General features: G+C 40.9%; 1 protein-coding gene across 1 annotated transcript; it reads left to right on the top strand.

Annotated features, from left to right (window-relative positions):
- Positions 1–14723: 14723 nt before the first annotated feature.
- On the top strand, positions 14724–15677 carry LOC132670916 (olfactory receptor 11A1-like). Its single transcript, XM_060621338.1, has one exon. The coding sequence runs from the start codon at positions 14724–14726 to the stop codon at positions 15675–15677; it is 954 nt and encodes a 317-aa protein (XP_060477321.1).
- Positions 15678–22949: the final 7272 nt, after the last annotated feature.

Below are 22949 nucleotides of genomic sequence, written 5' to 3'. Positions count from 1 at the left end.
AAAGCAGGAGGCATCACAATCCCAGACTTTAGCCTCTACTACAAAGCTGTCATCATCAAGACAGCATGGTATTGGCATAAAAACAGACACATAGACCAATGGAATAGAACAGAAACCCCAGAACTAGACCCACAAACGTATGGCCAACTCATCTTTGACAAAGCAGGAAAGAACATCCAATGGAAAAAAGACAGTCTCTTTAACAAATGGTGCTGGGAGAACTGGACAGCAACATGCAGAAGGTTGACACTAGACCACTTTCTCACACCATTCACAAAAATAAACTCAAAATGGATAAAGGACCTGAATGTGAGACAGGAAACCATCAAAACCTTAGAGGAGAAAGCAGGAAAAGACCTCTCTGACCTCAGCCGTAGCAATCTCTTACTCGGCACATCCCCAAAGGCAAGGGAATTAAAAGCAAAAGTGAATTACTGGGACCTTATGAAGATAAAAAGCTTCTGCACAGCAAAGGAAACAACCAACAAAACTAAAAGGCAACCAACGGAATGGGAAAAGATATTTGCAAATGACACATCGGACAAAGGGCTAGTATCCAAAATCTATAAAGAGCTCATCAAACTCCACACCCGAGAAACAAATAACCCAGTGAAGAAATGGGCAGAAAACATGAATAGACACTTCTCTAAAGAAGACATCCGGATGGCCAACAGGCACATGAAAAGATGTTCAACGTCGCTCCTTATCAGGGAAATACAAATCAAAACCACACTCAGATACCACCTCACGCCAGTCAGAGTGGCCAAAATGAAGAAATCAGGAGACTATAGATGCTGGAGAGGATGTGGAGAAACAGGAACCCTCTTGCACTGTTGGTGGGAATGCAAATTGGTGCAGCCGCTCTGGAAAGCAGTGTGGAGGTTCCTCAGAAAATTAAAAATAGACCTACCCTATGACCCAGCAATAGCACTGCTAGGAATTTATCCAAGGGATACAGGAGTACTGATGCATAGGGGCACCTGTACCCCAATGTTTATAGCAGCACTCTCAACAATAGCCAAATTATGGAAAGAGCCTAAATGTCCATCAACTGATGAATGGATAAAGAAATTGTGGTTTATATACACAATGGAATACTACGTGGCAATGAGAAAAAATGAAATATGGCCTTTTGTAGCAACACGGATGGAACTGGAGAGTGTGATGCTAAGTGAAATAAGCCATACAGAGAAAGACAGATACCATATGGTTTCACTCTTATGTGGATCCTGAGAAACATAACAGAAACCCATGGGGGAGGGGAAGGAAAAAAAAAAAAAAAAAAGAGGTTAGAGTGGGAGAGAGCCAAAGCATAAGAGACTGTTAAAAACTGAGAACAAACTGAGGGTTGATGGGGGGTGGGAGGGAGGGCAGGGTGGGTGATGGGTATTGAGGAGGGCACCTTTTGGGATGAGCACTGGGTGTTGTATGGAAACCAATTTGACAGTAAATTTCATATATTAAAAAATAAAAAAAAAAAGAAGTTTGCTTTGGATCCCATTGTTGGCACAATCTGTGAAACAAAAAAATTTCAACTGAGTAAATTTAAATATCTTATTGGCTTTATTCAACAATTCCTGAGTCAAGCAGCATCCCATCTAGCAAATAAAAAGGAGCTCTGAGGAGCCGTATAAAATGGAAGGATTTTATAGTCAGAAATGGGGCAGGGCAAAGAGGTTATTAGCAAAAGAAAAGAAAGAATTGTTTCTGGCAAGGTTATCTTTCTGTAGGGGAAAAGCAGGGGATCTTATCAGATGACCTCACTAGTGCTGATCAGGAAATTCCAGGCTGATTGGTTTAAAACTCCACTCCTGAGAGAGGCTAAAACTGCAGTTAGGTTAGGTATTAAGTCTTGGTGGGGCTTAGCACAAGTGACTCCATTTGGAGCCACTCTTTCTTTTTAGTACTGCACATAGTTATTATGTACTATGTGCTATTATCTACTAAATGCAGATACACAGTTGTCTGCACTGGGATACAGTAGCAGATAAGACAGAAAGTTCACTGCTCTTGTAGAATTAGTCTTGTAGGGGAGACTGCCAATAACCAAGTAAATTGGTTATTTATAACCAATAACCAAATAAATTGAACTGAAATAAAAATACCCAACACATCGACACAGAAACAGCGTAGTCTAGGCAGAGTCAACAATTACAAAATCTCTGAGATAGAATGGGGCTTGGGGTTCTTAAGAATGGGGACAACGGAAACAAAAAAAAAAAGTAAAAGGCAGCCAAATGTATAGTTAATTTTCTCTTATAGCCACAAAGTTACATTCCTAATCATGTTGAATAACTGAAGTGAACACATGAGGCTCAAAAATGTTTTTATTTTAACACTTTTAATGTTCTTTTTAGAATTTTTCACCTTTTAAGACTTACAGTATATAGAAATTATAATTTAAGTCCTTTTGAAGTCAAAGGATTAGAGTTATAATTCTTATGCCATGCTATACAAGTTGAAAGTCTGAAGTATTTAGCTGAATCTGTACCAGCTGCAGAACATACTTAAAGCTTGTATTCCTTTTTATTTATTGAACTAAAGTTGACAATGTCACATCAGTTTCATATATACAACATAGTGATTCCACAAGTCTATAAATATATGCTATGCTAACCACAAGTGTAGCTGTGATCTGTCACCATGCAACACTATTGCAATACAATTGACTATATGCCCTATGTTGTATCTTTTCTCCCCATGACTTATTCATTCCATAATCGGAAGCCTGTTATCTCCCACACTCCTTCACAATTTTGCCTATACCCTCACTCCCCTGGTAACCACACGTTTGTCCTTTGTATTTATGGGTCTGTTTCTGCTTTTTGTTTTTCAGATTCCACATATAAGTGACATCATATGGCATTTATCTTTCTCTGTCTGACATATTTCACTTATCATAATACCCTCTAGGTCCATCCATGTTGCTGAAATGGGAAGATGGTATTCTTTTTATTTTATTTTATTTTATTTTATTTTATTTTATTTTATTTTATTTTATTTTATTTTATTTTATTTTTACTTTTTAAAATTCAAGTTACATAACATACTGTTTAGTATTGGCTTCAGGAGTAGAACGCAGTGATTCATCACTTATTTTAACACCCAGCGCTCATCCCAACAAGTGACTTCCTTAATGCCCATCACCCATTTACTCCATCCCCCCACCCACATACCTCCATTGACCCTCAGTTTTTCTCTGTATTTAAGAGTCTCTTCTGGTTTGACTCTATGTTTCTATCTTATTTTTCCTTCCTTCCCCCTATATTCATGTTTTGTTTCTTAAATTCCACATATGAGTGAAATCGTGTGATATTTGTCTTTCTCTGACTTATTTTGTTTAGCATAATTAATACATGCTAGTTCCATCCACGTTGTTGCAAATGGCAAGATTTCATTTTTTTTTTTTTTTTTTTGGGTTGCCAAGTAATTTTCCATTGTGTGTATATACACACCACATCTTCTTTATCCATTCATCAGTTGATATACAGTTAGGCTCTTTCCATGATTTAGCTATTGTTGATAATGCTGCTGTATCATTGGGGTGCATGTGCCCCTTTGAATAAGCATTTTTGTATCCTTTGGATGAATAACTAGTAGTGCAAATGCTGGGTTGTAGGAAAGATCTATTTTTAATTTTTTGAGGAACCTCCATACTGTTTTTCAGAGTGGCTGCACCAGCTGGCATTCCCACCAACAATGGAAAAGAGATCCTCTTTCTCCGCATCCTCGCCAACATCTGTCGTTGCCTGAGTTGCTAATGTTAGCCATTCTGACAGGTGTGAGGTGGTATCTCATTGTGGTTTTGATTTGTATTTCCCTGCTGATGAGTGATGTTGAGCATCTTTCCATGTGTCCTTCACCTGGATGTCTTCTTTGGAGAAGTGCCTATTCATGCCGAACTTCTGCCCATTTCTTCACTGGATTATTTGTCTTATGGGTGTGGAGTTTGTAAGTTCTTTATAAATTTTGTATACTAACCCTTTATCAGGTATGTTGTTTGCAAATATCTTCTCCCATTCCATAGACTGCATGTTAGTTTTCTTGATTGTTTCCTCACTGTGCAGATTTTTATCTTGATGAGTTCCCAATAGTTCAATTTTGCTTTTGTTTCTCTTGCCCCCAGGAGACATGTCTAGTAAGAAGTTGTTGCAGGAAAGGTCAAAGAGGTTGCTGCCTGTATTCTCTTCCAGGATTTTGATGGTTTCCTGACTTACATTTAGGTCTTTCATCCATTTTGAGTTTATTTTTGTGTATGGAATAAGAAAATGGTCCAGTTTTCCCAGCACCGTTTCCTGAAGAGACCATCTTTTCTGTCTTTTCTGCTTTGTTGTTGGCTATACATTTGTGGTTCCACTTTTGGGTTCTCTGTTCTGTTCTGTTCTAAGATCTATGTGTCTGTTTTTGTGCCAGTACCATAGTGTCTTGAGGATTATAGCTTTGTAATACAGCTTGAAGTCTGGAATTGTGATGCCTCCAGCTTTGGTTTCCTTTTTGAACATTGTCTATTCGGGGTCTTTTCTGGTCACATACAAATTTTAGAATTGTTTGTTCTAGCTCTGTGAAGAATACTAGTGTTATTTTGATAGGGATTGCACTGAATGTGTAGATTGCTTTGGGTTGTATAGATGTTTTATTATATATTCTTCTAATCTATAAGCATGGAATGTCTTTCCATTTCTTTGTGCTTTATTCAATTTCTTTCATAAGCTTTCTATAGTTTTCAGCATACAGATCTCTTTTACTTTTTTAGTTAGGTTTATTCCTAGGTGTCTTACGGTTTTTGATGCAATTGTAAATGGGATAGATTCTTTGATTTCTCTTTCTACTGCTTCATTATTGGTGTACAGAAATGCAACTGATTTCTTTACGATGATTTTATATCCTGCGACTTTGCCGAATTCATGTTGTCAGTTCTAGCGGGATTTTGGGGGAGTCTTTTGGATTTTGCAGAGTATGATGTCATCTGCCAAGAGTGAAAGTTTGACTTCTTCTTTGCCAATTTGTATGCCTTTTGTATCTTTTTGTTGTCTGATTGCTAAGGCTAGGATTTCCAGTACTATTCGAACAATAGTGGTGAGAGTGGACATCCCTGTCATGTTCCTGATCTTAGGGGGAAAGCTCTGTTTTTCCCCATTGAGGATATTAGCTGTGGGTCTTTTGTACATGGACTTTATAATGTTGAGGTATGTTCCTTCTATCCCTACTTTCTTGAGAGTTTTTATCACGAAAGTTTGCTATATGTTGTCAAATGCTTTTTCTGCATCTATTGAGTGTCATAGAGGTCTTGGCTTTTCATTAATATGGTGTAGCACATTGACTGATTCGCAAATATTGGACCAGCCTTGCAGTCCAGGAATAAATCCACTTGATTGTGGTGAATAAATCTTTTAATGTACTGTTGAATTTGATTTGCTAGTATCTTGTTAAGAATTTTTGCAACCATGTTCATCAGGGATATTGGCCTGTAATTCTACTCTTTAGTGGGTTCTTTGTCTGGTTTTGGAATCAAGGTAATGCCGGCTTCATAGAATGAGTTTGGAAGCTGTCCTTCCATTCTAGTTTTTGGAACAGTTTAAGAAGAATAGGTATTAACTCTTCTTTAAACATCTGGTAGAATTCCCCTGGGAATCATCTGGCCCAGGACTCTTGTTAGTTGGGTGATTTTTTATTACTGATTCTATTTCTTTGCTGGTTATGAGTCTCTTCAAATTTTCTATTTCTTCTGTTTCAGCTTTGGTAATTTGTATGTTTCTAGGAATTTGTCCATTTCCTCCAGATTGTCCAGTTTGTTGGCATATAACTTTTCATAGTACTCTCTTAAAATTGTTAGTATTTCTGTGGTATTGGTTGCTATATCTCCTCTTTTGTTCATGATTTTATCCTTTTACGTCCTTTGTCTTTTCTTTTTGAGAAGTCTAGCTAGGGGCTTATCAATTTTGTTAATTCTCTCAAATTAGTTTAATGATCTGTTTTACTGGGTTTTGTTGTTGTTGTTTCTGTATCATTTATTCCTGTTCTAATCTTTATTATTTCCCTTCTTCTGTTGGCTTTAGCCTTTATTTGCTGTTTCTTTTCCATCTCCCTTAGGTGAAAGGTTAGATTGTGTATTTGGGACGCTTCTTGCTTCTTGAGACAGGCCTGAATTGCTTATATACTTTCCTCTTAGGACTGCCCTTGCTTCATCCAACGTGTTTGGACTATCGTGTTTTACTTTTCACTGACTTCCATGTATTTTTTATTATGTCTTTAATTTCCCGGTTAACCCTTCATTCTGTAGTAGGATGTTCTTTAACCTTCATGTATGTGAGGGCTTTCCAATTTTTTTCTTGTGGTCTCAAGTTTCATAGCGTTGTGATCTGAAAATATGCATGGTATAATCTCGATCTTTTTCACCTGTTGAGGGTTGATTTGTGACCAAGTATGTGATCTATTCTGGAGAAGGTTCCATGTGCACTCGAGAAGAATGTGTATTCTGCTGTTTTAGGGTGAAATTTTCTGAATATATCTGTTAAGTCAATCTGGTCCAGTGTGTCATTCAAAACCATTGCTTCCATGTTGATTTTCTGCCTAGATGATCTGTCCGTTACTGTAAGTGGGGAATTAAAGCCCCCTACTATTGTAGTATTATTATCAATGAGTTTCCTCATGTTTGTTATTGATTTATATATTTGGGTGTCACAAGTTGGGGGAATAAATATTTACATTTGTTATATCTTCTTGATGGATAGACCCCTTAATTAAGATATAATGCCCCTCTTCGTCTCTTGTTACAGTCTTTGTTTTAAAATCTAGTTTGTCTGATATAAGTATGGCTGCTCTGGCTTTCTTTTCATGTCCATCAGTATGATAGATGGTTCTGCATCCCTTCACTTTCAATCTACAGGTCTATAATGAGTCTCTTGGAGGCAGTATATAGATGTATTTTTTTCTTCATCCATTCTTATCCCCTATGTCTTTTGATTGGAGCATTTAGTCCATTTACATTCAGAGTGATTATTGAAAGATATGAAGTTAGTGCCACTGTGTTACCTGTAGAGTTGGTGTTTCTGATGATGTTCTCTGATGCTTTGTAGTCTTTATTGCTTTACACTGTCAATGTAGAGCTGGATGTGGGGCTCAAACTCACAAACTGTGTGACTCATTTGGCTCATGACCAGAGCTAAAATCAAGAGTTAGATGCTTAACCGACTGAGCCACCCAGGTATCCTGGTATTCTTATTTTTAATGTTTTGAGAGATCTCCATACTGTTTTCCACAATGGATGCACCAATTTACATTTCCACCACAGTGCACAAGAATCCCTTTTCTTTACACTCTTGCCAACACTTGTCATTTCCTATTTTTTCTTTGTTTTGTTTTGTTTCTGACTCTAGCCATTCTGACAGATGTAATGTGATATCTCATGATTTTGATTTGTATTTCCCTGATAATTACTGACATTGAGCATCTTTCATGTCTGTTGGTCATCTATATATCTTCTTTGGAAAAATATCTATTCAGGTCCTCTTCTCATTTTTAATTGCATTATTTGCTTTTTTGGTGTTGAGTTGTGTAGGTTCTTTACATATTTTGGATATTAACCCATTATTGGATATATCATTTGTGAATATCTTCTCCCATCCAGTATGTTACCTTTTCATTTTGTTGATGATTTGCTTTGCTGTGCAAAAGCTCTTATTTTAGAGTAGTCCCAATAGTTTTATTTTTGCTTTTGTTTTCCTTATCTGAGAAGACAGATCTAGAAAAATGTTGCCAAGGCTAACATCCAAGAGATTAACGCCTGTTTTCTTCAAGGGTTTTATGGTTTCAGGTCTCACCTTTAGGTCTTCAATCCATTTTAAGTTTATTTTCATGTATGGTGTGAGAAAGTGGCCCAGTTTCATTCTTTTGCATGTAACTGTTCAGTTTTCCCAAAACCCTTTACTGAAGAGACTATCTTTTCCCCATTGTATATTGCCTCTTTTGTTGTTGATTAGTTGACAATGTAAGTGTCAGTTTATTCCTGGGCTCTCTATTCTGTTCCATTGATCTGTTTCTATTTTTGTGCAAGTTCCATATTGTTTTGATTACTATAGTTTTAGAGTATGTCTTAAAATCTGGGATTGTGATACCTCCAGCTTTGTTCTTCTTTCTCAGGGCCTTTTGTGTTTCCATAAAACTTTTAGTATTATTTGCTCTGGTTCTGTGAAAAATGCTGTTGGTGTTTTGATAGGGCTAGCATTGAATCTATAAATTGCTTTGGGTAGTATGGACATTTTAACAATACTAATTATTCCAATCCAGGAGCATGAAATATCTTCCCATTTGTTTGTGTCATCTCCAGTTTCTTTCATCAATGCTTGCAGTTTTCAGATTACAGGTCTTTCACTCCCTAAGCTGAGTTTATTCCTGTTCCTAAGTATTTTATGCTTTTTGTTGCAATTGTAAATGGAACTGTTTTCTTAATTTCTCTTACTTCTACTTCATTATTAGTGTATAGAAACATAACCAATTGCTGTGTGTTAACTTTTTGTCCTGTAAATTTACTGAATTCATTTATTACGAAGCTTGTATTGTTGACTAATTTTGGATCAGTGTCTTGATGGCCAAAAAATAAATATCTTTTCTTTTAAAAAGTAGAAAATGGGTTCAAAACCTCTTAGAAATTGTAAAGTGGGCTTTCTGCAAAATAACTAATTGACTTAAATACTGAAATGGGATTCTAAATGGTCTTGTTCTAAATAAAGTAATCTTTGCTGTTTTTATCAGTGGTCTTTTACTTTTTAAGGTATAATTTTCCATTTAAGAAAAATTTTAGGGGTGCCTGGGTGGATCAGTTGGTTAAGTGTTCAGCACTTGATTTCGGCTCAGGTCGTGAACTCACAGTTGGTGGGATGGAGCCCTGCGTGGGGCTCTGTGCTGACAGCGTGGAGGCTGCTTGGGATTCTCTCTCTCTCTCTCTCTCTTGCTCTCTGCCCCTGCTTCACATGCTCTCTTTCTCTCTGAAAATAATTAACATTAAAAAAATGTTGGCGCCAAGAACTGCTTCCATTACCTATTCAGTCTCAATTCAGGTACTAGAGCCCCTTACGCCTGCCTTTTTTAAAAGAGATAGAAGTTTATCGAATACACTGCAAGGGAGCAGCAGGCAGGACAGCAAGGGAAAGACTGCCTGCTCTAGACCCCCTTTTTAACTTGACAGGGTAATGGTACCATGAAATTTCACCTCCTGTGAAATTTGGAGGAAGGGGCTTGCTAAAATAAAAACAACACTGCATCTGAAGGCAGACATTTGCTCACCTATTTATTCATTTGATTTATAAATATTATTTATATTTTATATTAAAATTTTATAAATATATTTTGTAATTTTTTAATGTTTATTTATTTTTGATAGAGAGAGAGACAGAGAGACAGAGAGACAGAGAGAGAAGGAGGGGTAGAGAAAGAGGGAGGCACAGAATCTGAAGCAGGAGCCAGACTCTGAGCTGTCAGCTCAAACTCTCGAACCATCAGATCATGACCTGAGTCAAAGTAGGTCCCTTAATGAACCAAGCCACCCAGGCGCCCCCAAAATTTCACAAGTATTAATAAAACATTTATAATATTTATAAGTATTAATATATTTATTATAAATTTTACTATGTGCCAGTCTCTCAGGCAGATAGAATAGTGATGAAAATAGACATGCTTTGTCCTCACGGAGCTTTTGGTCCAATCCCAGTCTCCTCACATTCTTCTGCTTGGGTAATTTTGAACAAGTCACCTCATCTCTCAAAACCTGGATTTCCTTATTTGTATGATGGGCAATATGCACAAGGATTGTGACGATTACAGATACTAGAGGCTTAGCACAAAGCCCGGCATACAGTGGTTACTTAGTAGATTTCAATGAGGACATCCTACCCAGAAGCCTCATACATTCAGACAGGTATTCATTCATGAGTTCAAACTGTGGTGGATACCAAGGTTTCAGGAAGTTTGGGTACTATATCATAGAGAAAATACTTCAGTTCTGAAGCAGAAATGAGGTCATTTCAATTCATTGATTATTTTACTGTTTTATTTGTTACGCTTATTGAACGAGCTGCATTAATTTGTTAGCTTGAGCAAATCTCTCTTTAGCCTGTTAATACTGTCAGTAGATGATCACTTTAATTCCAGAAGGTTGCCAATCACAAACTTACATTTCTTAGAACAGGGCTAGCCTCAGTTACAATTTTTAATAAATGACAGGAATCAAGGAGGACACAAGTTCTTTAGAATCTTAATTAATGGTTTTGACAATAAATGTTTACTATCATAGATATTGGCTTAAGTTCTCTACCAAGCCTATACAATGAGGAAATGCACAGTAATGTTTTTTTTCCAGGAGGTAGAAAAAAATTGAATATTCCTTTCAAAATACTATTTTAATCCATTATCCCCAAGCCTAACATAATCATGCATTTTTCATCACTAAATTAAAGCTCTTTATACAGGTAACATAAATACAAATAGTCATCATTAAAGTAGAAGATTAACTTGAAACCAATATTGCACTGTATGTTAACCAACTAAAATTTAAATAAATTTTTTTTTAAAAAGTAGAAGATTAATATAAAGCAAAGGAAAAAAGGAGATTTCCTCTAAGGTGAAGGTAACTTGGTTTCACATAATTTGCAAAATAAACAGCAATTCCCCAGCAGAGTCGTTTGGGAAATGCCATGAGCACCAGGATCAGGGGAGGTGATGGCTTTGCCCACAAAGGGAATTCAAGTTTACACAGAGGAAGGTTGAAAGATGGGGACAAAATTCAACTGGCCTCATTGGTTCATGTGGAAAGACAACCCCAATTTAGGTTTCTGGCAAGTGCACAGGGAGGTAGCTTTCTGGATAAAAGCAGGATTCCAGATATTTAGCCCAATTCTTTGAATCCAAGGGAGAGAGACATGTCATTGTCTCTATGGCCTGGCTGCCCAAAGTAGGAGGGGAACACTCTGAGGCACTGACAGGTAAAACTCATCTATTCTGCTGGCATACGCTTCAGTGATTCCTGTTTTGGGTCTGTTCTTTGCTACCTAAGGCCAGGGGTACAATTCCCTAGCACACTAAATCAATTATCAGGTTAGTAACAGAATCAAACTATTTGTCTATCTGGTTGGCCAACTGTTCACCTGAATTAACGAGCAGCTAGCAAGAGTCAAGAGCCCTTATCAATAAGCCAAATGTTGGCTGAATTAATTGGTTAGTTGATTGACACCTGAATTCAGCTAAGAGAAAGGATCTCATTCAGAGAGCACCCGAGTCACTTCCTGCCCTCCCATGTTTTTGGGTTTTTTTTGTTGTTGTTGTTAGTGAAGGCAGCAAAATCTGTGATTATTCACTGATTGTTTTTACTTTGCTTTGTGATAAGCCTCTTCTCTTTCCTACAAATTTTCTGTATGTGTGTGTCTTGGGGGAATGAAATGTTTCCCAATTAGAAACACATTTGGAAGGGACATGAAAACTCATCAAATCCAAATAATTCTCCAATGCTTACATCTTCTTTAATTGCCCTCATAATTTATTCTTGTTGAACACTTCTAGTGAAGGGAAGCAGATATCTTCTATGTTCAGATAGCATTAACTGTGCTGACATAACTGGGAAAAAAAGAGGGAATGGAAGAGGAAGAGGTGAAGAGGAGAGGAGGGGAAAGGAAGAAAGCTCTACCACTTACTGAGCACTTACTCTGGACCCAGCCCTGTACCAACATGAATTACAGACATACTGTGTTGTTTGGGCCTGTGGCTATGGAGTCCAGCAGCATAGAGAAGCAGAGTTAACATAGGGGCACGATTTCCTCACCCTGCTAAGGAGACAGAGCAAGAGATAGTGGCTGCATGTTAGAGGAGGGAGGCCAGTGTCATCGACCTCTCTGCTGCCCTATAAATCCTCATTTTCATCCCCTGGAGGTAGCAGAGTTCCTCTCCCCTTAAAGGTTATAAAATGCCTTTGCCTACATATCTTCGTGGTTGAGCAGGGATTGGAATCCAGGCCTATTTATTTAGCGTTAGAGCCTGTGCTCTCAACAAGGCTTTGCTAGTTAGTTCTGTCCTATCTTTCACTGGCTTTCCCTCCTTCGTCATGCCTCTGCATTGCATCCAGCTGGTGCAGCAGTCCTGCAGCATAAATGCAACTGACTGGTGGAAGGGAAGTGATAATTCTCTAGGCACATTCTCAAAAGTGTTCTTGGATTTTTTTAAGGTAATAAGCTGACCGGATTTTTTAAGATTATAGAGAAAGGGCATAAAAGTAGCAGTGTGAAAGCAAGTCCAGGAGACAGGTAGAAAAGGTTGTCAGTTTGTGACCCTTTCTGGAACGGCTCCCTCATCAACAACAAAGGCAAACTCACTCTCCCTGAAGTCAAAACCTGTATGATAGGCTGCTTCATGGAAACATTCCTCTTCCCGCCTCTGTGAAACTATGCAAACTAGCCGATGTACTCCAGCCCCGTGAGCAGCAGTGCTCATGGTTAGGAGTGAGGGATTGAGAGCAAATCTGAATCTCATCTCTGCCGTTTTCTAGCTGATGACCATGGGTAAGTTATTTCACTTCTCTGCGAATAATAAGTAAGGATAATAACCCACCACAGAGGGTTGTTGTGATGACAGTTACATTTTTCAGCACTTAGGACAGTGCCTGGGATCGAGTAATAACGTCCTCATCCGCAGCAATAGCAGCAACATCCAGGAGTCTGGCTGTGCTCTCAGAATCGAAGCCCTCCCTCTGACATCTCAGATCCTTATTTGTGCTTTGCAGGGGATGGAGAGAACTTGTCTCTGTGCCTTCCCCGTGCTAGACTCAATGGGCTCAGAGTGCGCATCACCAGTCCTGGCGACCGCTCACCGCAAGTTCCAGGTTAGTTCTGTGAGCCACGTGGAAAGCTAGAAAACTAGGGCCCCACAGAATGGTAGGACACTGGGTCGATTTTAAAATGGGACTCGTGTACTGCCAAAAGCTGTTAGTATGATATGAGATCACTGGAAGAGCTTAATTACTCACAAAATTACATGCACAAACACTGCAGTATGTGGCAAAACAAACTGGGATTTGTTGCCAATGCTTTCTTCAAAGCAGAGGCAATTTCTTGGTAAACTTCAGTAATGTTGGCAGCCTGGAATAGCTAGTGATTTCACAATCTCTGTATTTATGTTTTTTCCCATGCTAGGCACATGTTCAGTTTTTCTCCTTCCTGGTATCCCATTTCACAGATGAGAAACTGTGTCTCAGAGAAGTTAAACAACTTGTTCAAATGTGACCCTTACAGAGCAGCACCCTGGACTTTGTATAGGACTCTCCGGCTACTCTGATAACTTCATTATTACCCTCACATAGTACTTTCTGTCCCTGCATGTGGGGTTTCCCATCTCCACCTGCAGCAGGAGGGTCCTTCCACAACTACGTTAAGAATGTAACACATCCAGTACAAGGGTGTTGGGAATAGTCACATGGTTTCAGCCTCAGGCTCTGAGGATAACAGACTTTCTTGAGCAGGTTCTCTATCTATCTTGAACTTCGGGGGAGGGCCTATGACTTAGACCAAGATGGAATTGAGGAGGAGACCTGGGCCTTTGTATCTCATTCAAAAGAAGAACCTGAGGCTACCTTACACTCAATTGGCTGGTCGCACACCATGCGTTAGGCCCCCCTGGTTCTGAATCTTCTTTTCCCATTTACTGCTGCCCGACATAAAATCTTTTTAATGACCTGATTTTATCTTTTTCAAATTGTGAGTGAAAAACACTCCTGCCTCTGCATTACACCAGCACAAGCACTGACCTCAGAATCAAGAGAATCTCAAACCTCACACTCACATGATTTTCTCTTGCTCAGGCTATGGAAACGGTAACAGAAATAAGAAATTCATCTCTCAAGTCACTAAGAAGCTGAAAAGGAGAAAAATTCATAGTAGGTATGATAGGGGCTGTTTCTCTGCACATAACCAGTACTTGAGGGAGGAAAGTGTTCTTTGTCCTGAGTCCTTGATTCTCTAGGTCCATCTGAGAGTTCACAAACTCTGGAATGTTTGAGAGTTCACAAACTCTCTACTACTTCTACCTTCCTTTTAGATCTTCTTTTCTTTACATAACTCCCCAAGCCACCATAGTGCATTCAGGATGACAGAGCATATAATTCTCCTTTCCTTTCTTTTTACTTTGTCCTTCCTCCCCTTTGTATTCTTCTTCCCCTTTATTCCATGTCCTGCTTTCCCCGAAGCCTGACATTGCTCTTGATGAAATGAAGATATGTATAGGGAGGAGGAGTGTCTGAGTAGCTCAGTCAGTTGAGCGTCCGACTTCAGCTCAAGTCATGATCTCACAGTTTGTGAGTTCGAGCCCCGCGTTGGGCTCTGTGCTGACAGCTCAGAGCCTGGAGCCTGCTTCAGATTCTGGGTCTCCCTCTTTCTGCCCCTCCCCCACTCACACTCTTTCTCTCTCAAAAATGAATAAAAGTTAAAAAAAATTTAATAAAAAAAGATCTAGATAGGTAGGAGAAGAAGGGGGATTGAAGCAGTCACAAGTGCTTATTGCAAATTCTTTTCTTTCCCATTTCAGGTTTTGGGGGAAAAAAGAAGATACTCCTCCTCCCAAATAAAAAATCTTCCAAAAACCTGAGTGGGGAATGAAAATCATCCACTGTCAACCCATGGTCTATGTGTAAGCTAGAACTTTCTGTGCTTTGCATGTCTTATCGCTGGGTGCTCTAGGGAAGCAAAGGCATGGTGATCCCACCCTGGGAAAACCAAACAACCATAGCAGAATTTGTGCTTCGAGGATTTTCCTCCATCCAACAGCTAAATATTTTCCTCTTTATGACGTTTTTAGTTTTCTACATCTTAATCGTTTCTGGAAACATCCTCATTGTTCTGCTAGTTTTTTTCAGCCATCACCTCCACACCCCCATGTACTTCTTCCTGGTGAACTTGTCCTTTCTAGAGATCTGGTATACCTCCAACATCGTCCCCAAGATGTTGCTGATCATCATAGCTGAGCAGAAGACTATCTCTGTGGCTGGGTGTCTGGCACAGTTCTACTTCTTTGGATCCCTGGCTGCAACAGAGTGTCTCTTGCTTGCTGTGATGTCCTATGACCGGTATCTGGCCATCTGCCAACCTCTCCACTATCCCATCCTCATGACTGGCCCCCTTTGCATTAAGCTGGCTTCCAGTTCTTGGCTCTGCTGCTTCCTCCTCACAGCAATTACTATGGTCCTACTGTCTAGACTAACCTTCTGTGGACCCAATGAAATCGATCACTTCTTCTGCGACTTCACGCCTCTGGTCCATCTTTCCTGCATGGACACTTCACTGACCGAGACCATTGCTTATGCCACCTCTTCTGCAGTGACTCTGGTTCCATTTCTCCTCATCACAGCCTCCTACTCCTGCATTCTTGTTGCCATCCTAAGAATTCCATCTGGCACAGGGCGGAGAAAGGCTTTCTCCACCTGCTCCTCCCACCTCACTGTGGTCACGGTGTTTTATGGGACACTGATTGCCACGTACCTCGTGCCTTCAGCCAATTCTTCACAGCTCTTGCGCAAAGGATTCTCTCTGCTCTACACCATCCTGACACCCATGTTCAACCCCATCATCTACAGCCTGAGAAACAGAGACATCCGCGAAGCCCTGAAGATGTGCTTGAGTAAGAAGCCAAGTTTCCTCCTTGGATGATGCAAAAAGGAAAAGTTCTATATTTGTCCAAGGGATGATGAATTGGATTGAGTAATTTAGATTCTACATAAAAGGCAATAACTACCCCAGGAGTTATTAAAGCCAGATGATCAGATACCTCTGAGCATGGCTATGGATGCTGCTGAGTTCTGACAGCCTCAGGTGAACTGGTGTCCCATGAATGATCTACATAGGTCAGGTTCTGCTCCATTATCTTCAGTAGACCTGCATCTTTTGTGTAAAAGCTCAACCTCAAAATGAGCTGCTAAGGCTGGTTGTTCATTATTCAAATATTCATTGAGGTCTACTATGCTCGAGGCACTGTACTACATATAGGTGATAAAATGAACAAAAGCAGAGGCAGTCCCTGCTTCCACTGAACCCACAGGCTATAAGGGGATGACAAACATTAATCAAATAACTAACATAAAGCTACATATATAAATATAAAATTACACTTGTGATTCAAAATGAAAAATAATAAGATGATTACTATGTACTTATTAGATGGCCAAAATCTGGGACACTGACAACATCAAATGCTGGTGAATATGTGGAGCAACCGGAACTCTGATTCACTGCTGGTGAGAGTGCAAAATGGTACAGCCACTTTAAAAGACAGTTTGGAAGTTTCTTACAAAACTAAGTACACTTTTGTCATACAATCCAGTAATCACACTCCTTGGTATTTACCGAAACGAGCTTAAAACTTGTGTCTACACAAAACACTTTACATGGATGTTTATAGAAGCTTTATTCATAATTGCCCAAATTTTGAAGTAACCAAGATGTCCTTCAATGGAAAATGGAAAAATAAACCATGGTGCATGCAGACAATGAAATAGTATTCAATGCTAAAAAATAATGGGCTATCAATATCTGAAAGACTTGGAGGAAACTGTAAGTAGGTATAATTAAGTGAAAGAAGCCAATCTGAAAAGGCTACATACTATATGATCCCAGCTGTAGGGCATTCTGAAAAAAGGCAAAAGGTGGAGATAGTAAAAAGATCAGTAGTTGCCAGAGGTTAGGGCTGCAGGAGAGATAAATAGAGAGCATAAGATTTTAGGGCAGTGAAACTATTCTGTATGATACTACAAAGTGGATACATGCCATTATACATTTGGCAGAACCAACAGAATGTACAATGTCAAGAGTGCACTCGAATGAAATTATGGACTTTGGGGGATAATGATGTGTCAGTGTAGGCTCACTGATTGTAACAAATGTACCACTCTGGTGGGAAATGTTGATAATGGGGGGAGACTGAAAGGGTAGGGTATTAGCCCTAAAAATAAAACTGCCAGTTATCATACCAGCAAAAGTGGATTTATTGGGGAATCGTAGAGAATTGCAATCCAGATCAAGCAAGCTATGACAGAACCATAGGCAAGTCTGCAGAACAAAGAAGAGGAACGCTCCTTTACAGTGGAAGGGAAAGTTGGGAAGGCTGTTACAAACAAAATGTCCATTGCAGTAAACTGGGAGTTCAAAGTATAGTGGCTTTTCATTGGCTGGACTGTGAATAAAGGGTCTCTTCCTTTCCTGCTGGGGTAGTAAAGTAGTATCCATGTGCAGGATTCCTCTCTCCTGGTTGGGTGTGTAATTGACGAGTGAGAGGGCATTGAGAGCTCCCTCTGCTGGTTTCTCAACTCCATTCTAAATGAGATTTCCTTTTATTAATTTTCATGTTTCCCCGTTTTGGTTAAGATCTTTCTTTGAAAGCATTGCTGATCAGGAGTCAGGTTTTCCATATTTAGTGGTTTTGCCCCTCAGTACCAGGAAGGACCTTTCCTGGCTGTCACAGCCTACATTGGAGGGAAAGTGCATAGCATTTGGAAACTGTTTACAGCCACATTTGAGTAATAAGGAAGGTTAGGAGGGAAAAACCCTCAAGTACTCCAACTTAAAGCCCGTATTATGTCAAGGTCATGTGTGTTGGATATCATCTCAGAGCAATGAGCTAGCATCACCTTATTGGGTGTATCATTTTTTAAAAAGTTTGCTAGGCAACAGAATATAAAACTTAAAATAATTATAAAAATAGAGGAAGTAACATAACAAACCCAAATTGTGTGATGCTTCTAAACCAGGACTCTAGGTCTGAAAGGAGCCATCTGAAATACTTATTGGCATTTGTTCTGACGTATGGGAGAAAGGTTCTACCTATGAAGGAAACACCCATAATTGTCATACATGCTTCCTGGAAGTCTCCACTTAAACCCGTCACAAAAGTAGAATACTAAATATTTTGAGAAATCACTGAAAAAGTTAACCAAGTACATTTGGGAAGATACAGTGTAGGTACAAACTTAAAGCAGTAGCTGATGAGGGGTGCCTGGGTGGCTCAGTCGGTTAAACGTCAGACTTCAGCTCAGGTCCTGATCTCACAGTTTGTGGGTTTGAACCCCGCGTTGGGATCTGTGCTGACAGCTCAGATCCTGGTGCCTGCTTTGGATTCTATGTCTCCCTCTCTCTCTGACCCACCCCCACTCATGCTCTCTCTCTCTCAAAAATAAACATTTAAAAAAAATTTAAAAGCAGTAGCTGATGAACTTTTTGAAAAACTTCAAAGACATTTTAAAAGAATGTTGTTATCTCAAAAGAACTGTTTAGAACCAAATGTATTATCAACAATAGTAAGAGTGAAAATTGAGAGACCATGAATTTGGAAAACAATCTTAAGTCAATTAATAGTTTAAAGGAAACAAAGCTTTTGTGAATTCTGAACTTTCTAATCCTTCAGAAAAATCAAGTGAAAAATTAATGTGCACCAAGATCATGAAGCTGTTTCCAAAAGGCCATAATCAAAAGAAGAGGTTTCCCCCTTTTGCACGGGCTTGGGAAATGTAGACCGAGTATTGTCTTCCCATAAAAGAGAGAGAAGAAACAACAGTGAGAAAAAGATATACAAGCCTGGTCAGGACACCTTGGCAAAGCTCTCATTATATGTCTTCTTCTATTACTGGAAGTCTTTACTTTCAGATCACCAGATAGCGTGCAGTTCCAGTCAGACTTTGGTGCTTTCTTAGATATGAATCCAAGAATCTATTCCCTGGAGTTTGGTCACACATGGGTTGGCTAGCAGTTTCTGATAAGGACCTCTCCAGTGAGGTTCAAGAGTCTTTCTGGAGGTGTCTTTTCCAACAGATGAAATCTATAGGTTGCAAGGTGCTTAAGGTCATTGTCTCCTAGGAGTGCACTATGGAAAGATTACTCCACCAAGCATGGCTATTTTTAATAGAAGCAATTAGGCTCTCACACGGTTGAAGTATCTCTATCTCCTTTTATCAACTGTGGGTCAAAGAAGGCAGGGGCCAGGTACATTGGACATTCTGTGACTCTCTCAAAGGAGGAGTCTATGAGTTCCCAAGGGGATGGATCTGAGACTTAAAATGTCCAATGGCAAAGCTTCCAGCCAAGGTATTTGGAGGGTCTCTATAAATTTTGCCGATTAAGTCTTAGTGCTTGACTTAGTGCACGTGTGACTAACTCTGAGGATTGAGGATGATATGCACGAGGAAAATGTAAAACCGACCAAGCAACAACAGAATTGTCAAAGCACCTGACGAGTAAAATGGGTTCCCTGATCACTATGAGGTTTGAGAGAGGTGCTTCAAATAAGGATCATCTTTTCTACCAGAAGAAGCATTGGCGTGTCTATAACAGAAAGCTTTGGTCCAGTGGGAAAACATACAAACCAGGACTAAAAAATATCCACGAAGGGAGGGAGTTGTATGAAATCCATTTGTGTGAACAGGTTTCCCTGAAATTTACTTTGGACAGGTGGGCACTTTTTACAGCCTTATTAACAGCCTTATCAACTGTTTCTCACCAATACTGGTTCATGAATGCTATCATGTTCAGGAGACCAATGGTTTAATGTACATCCAGTGGTAAATAGTGGGAGTTTTAGAATTTCTAGTTGGGCCAGATTGTTGTTTGGTCCAAACCAGAGTTCTCTTTCAATCAAGCTAACAATTACCAGATTTTCCATATTGTTTCCCCCTCCCTGGGGCCAACTGTTGGGTATCTCTTGTCAATGTTTCTGAAATTTATCATTCGAGAGAATATCCCTTTGGGCCACGACAGAGGTTTGGCTATTGGTTTCCATGAAGGTAGTAATTTTGGTGGAAATACCAGTGGGATAGACTACTTTGGCCTCCAGGGAACTGAGACTGGAATGCCTAGGAACCTTAATAGCCAAAGCAGCTGACAAAAGTATGGCATGTAATACATTTTGAATATGGGAGACTGTTTTTCATTTTAAAGAGTAAGAGACAGCATGAGCCGGACAGGGGTAGAGGGGGGAGTGGGAGAGAGAGACAGAGAGAAGAAAGGGAGAGAGAGAGGGAGAGAGAGGGAGAATCATGAGTTGGACACTTAACTGACTCAGCCACCCAGGCACCGCATTTTTAATTTTATTTCCATTGTAACTTCCCCGGTCACTACAACCAAAAGATGGCAACCATACTTGGGGCTACTGGGACACAGGCAATGCAGCAGCCCTTCTGTCAAGCTTGACAATGTGAACTTGGGGGTCACGAGGTCCAGCATGAGTTCCTCTACTTATCTGACTGCCTGATTCCTCTCCTGGGGTAGGATCTGCTCTCCAAACTTGGGGCCCAAATAACTTTTGAACCCACTGGACACACTAGCCTCCAATTAAACCCATGGCAGAAGGAAACCCTGGTCTTGGCAATTACCCTGTCAAGGGAAGAAGAATGGAGACTATTCTGTGCCCAGGCCCTACCCTGTAGCCCCTCAGAATTCAGCCCCAAGATAACCCACCTGGACTAGCTTGAGTTGGGCCCCCATCATTGTTGACCTGATCCCTGGAGCCCAACTTCAGAGACAAAGGCAGTACCCCCTTCCACTCGAGGTTAGAATGGGTACACAAGAGCACCTGACCAAATTCAGAGAAGCAGGTATTCTAACTGAGTGCCAATCGGCTTGGAATGCCCCGCTCTTGCCAGTCAAGAAGCCAGGAGGATGATACCGATCAGTACAGAATTTGAGGGCCATTAACAAAATGACTGTTTCTTTACACCCAGTGGTTCCAAACCCATAGACTCTCCTCAGCCAAATTCTTGGGTCAGCCAGATGGTTTATGTGCCTCGACCTAAAGGATGCTTTCTTCTGCCTCCACCTGGCTCCTCAAAGTCAACCACTGTTTGCCTTTGAATGGACTGAGCCCATTACAGGGCGCCAGATGCAGCTGACCTGGACACAACTTCCCCAAGGTTTCAAGAACTCGCCCACTCTTTTGAGGGGAAGCCCTACCTGCAGACCTCCCCGACTTTCTGACGAAAACCACAGGGTGTGTCCTCCTCCAATATGTAGACGACCTCCTCCTTGCCAGCGACACCCAAGAAGACTGTACGAAAGGTACCAAGGCCCTCCTGCAGCTCCTGTCCTCCTCGGAGTACCGGGCCTCTTGGAAAAAGGCACAGATTTGTCAGCAGCAGGTCTGATACTTAGGCTTCCTCCTCACAAAAGGAAAAAGAGAACTAGGACCGGAAAGGAAGAAAGTTATCACCACACTGCCACAGCCCCAAACAAAACGGGGCTTGTGTGAATTTTCAGGGACCACCGGGTTCTGTCGCATTTGGATTCCAGGATTCTCAGCCACAGCAAGGCCCCTCTATGACCTGTTGGGAGGGCCAGCCCGGGAGCCCCTCGCATGGACTGAGGAGGCAAGGGCTGCTTTCACAGAAATAAAGTCGGCTCTGGGACAAGCCCCAGCCCTAGGTTTGCCTGACATAGAAAGGCCCTTTAACCTCTTCGTACATGAAAAGGACAAAATAACCCTTGGAGTGCTCACTCAGAGCATGGGGCCTTGGCAATGGCCAGTAGCCTACCTGTCAAAAAAACTTGATCCTGTGGCTGCAGGATGGCCACCCTGCCTCAGAGCACTGGCAGCCACAGTCCTGCTCATCAAGGAGGCAGACAAACACACTGGGACTAACACTTAAGGTCCCACACATGATCATGTCCCTCATGGGCAGCCAAGGACATCGTTTCCTCTCCAATTCTTGGCTGACACAATACCAAGGCCTTCTCTACGAAAACCCAAGGGTCACTCTCAAAACAGTAAGAACAGTAAATCCAGCCACCTTCCCTCCCACGGAGGAGGGAGAACCCGACCACGGCTGTTCCAAAGTAGTGGATGAAGTCCACACCAGCCTCCAAGACCAGGCTATAACAAGCCCAGAGATCACCCTGTTCAGCGATGGGAGCAGCTATTTACAAGAGGGCAGCCGAAGAGCAAGATACATGGTAACCACAACCACCGAAGTTCTGGAAGCCAAGGCCTTGCCGGAAGGATGGTCAGCACAATGAAGTGAGCTATACGCCTTAACCCGAGCCCTCATCCCGAGCAAAGGTAAATGAGTTAACATCTACACTGATTCCCGGTATGCCTTCGCTATTGTGCACGTACATGGGGCTATCTATAAGGAAAGAGACCTCCTCACTGCTGCAGGGAAAACTATCAAAAATAAGGAAGAAATACTAAAGCTTCTTGAGGCCATATGGCTGCCAGACAAGGTAGCTATTCTACACTGTAAGGGACATCAGAAAGGAGACGACCCCGTAACTCAAGGAAATCGCCTGGGCGACAAAACAGCCACAGCAGTCACCTGTGGTGACCCAGGCGAAGCTCCTACCTATGCTATGACTCTTGTGCCCCAGAGGGAAGCCTCTCCACTTCTGTACACAAATGAAGAAAGAAGATGGACCTCAACAGAAAGGGACACACTAAGCAAAGAGGGATGGTGGGTCATGCCAAATGGACACATCTTTGTCTCCTAGCGACTCCTAGTGAAGGAATATCACTAACTCACTCACCTAGGGAAAACTGCACTGGAGCCCTCCTCAAAAAGAACTACTATATCTGCCAGCTGCCGGCATTATGCCGAGCTGTCAGTGAGCCGTGTATAACGTGTGCCAAAAACAATGCTCGGTCTGCCCCACGGCCCCTGCCCGGCACACAAAGGACGGAGGCTGCCCCTTTTGAAGACTTAGAGGCAGACTTTACCGACATACAACCAAATAAAGGATTCAGGTACCTTCTTGTAATAATCTGCACATATTTGGGATGGGTCGAAGCATTCCCGACAAGAACGGAACGAAGTCGCGAGGTGGCCAAAGCTCTTCTACGGGAGATTGTGCCTCGGTTTGGTCCACCCTTAACCATACACGGTGATAACAGACCTGCATTTGTGGCAGACATTATACAAACCCTAACAAAGTCCCTCAACATTACTTGGA

This window comes from Panthera onca, chromosome C1 (genome assembly GCF_046562875.1).
Source record: "Panthera onca isolate mPanOnc1 chromosome C1, mPanOnc1 haplotype 2, whole genome shotgun sequence".
NCBI classification, from domain to species: domain Eukaryota; kingdom Metazoa; phylum Chordata; class Mammalia; order Carnivora; family Felidae; genus Panthera; species Panthera onca.
Note: the sequence above shows the minus strand (reverse complement) of the source record. Positions and strands in the feature narration are given on the sequence as shown.

Bases quoted from the DNA above. Each gene is read 5' to 3' on its own strand.
- LOC132670916 (XM_060621338.1), top strand. From the start codon at position 14,724: ATGGTGATCCCACCCTGGGAAAACCAAACAACCATAGCAGAATTTGTG.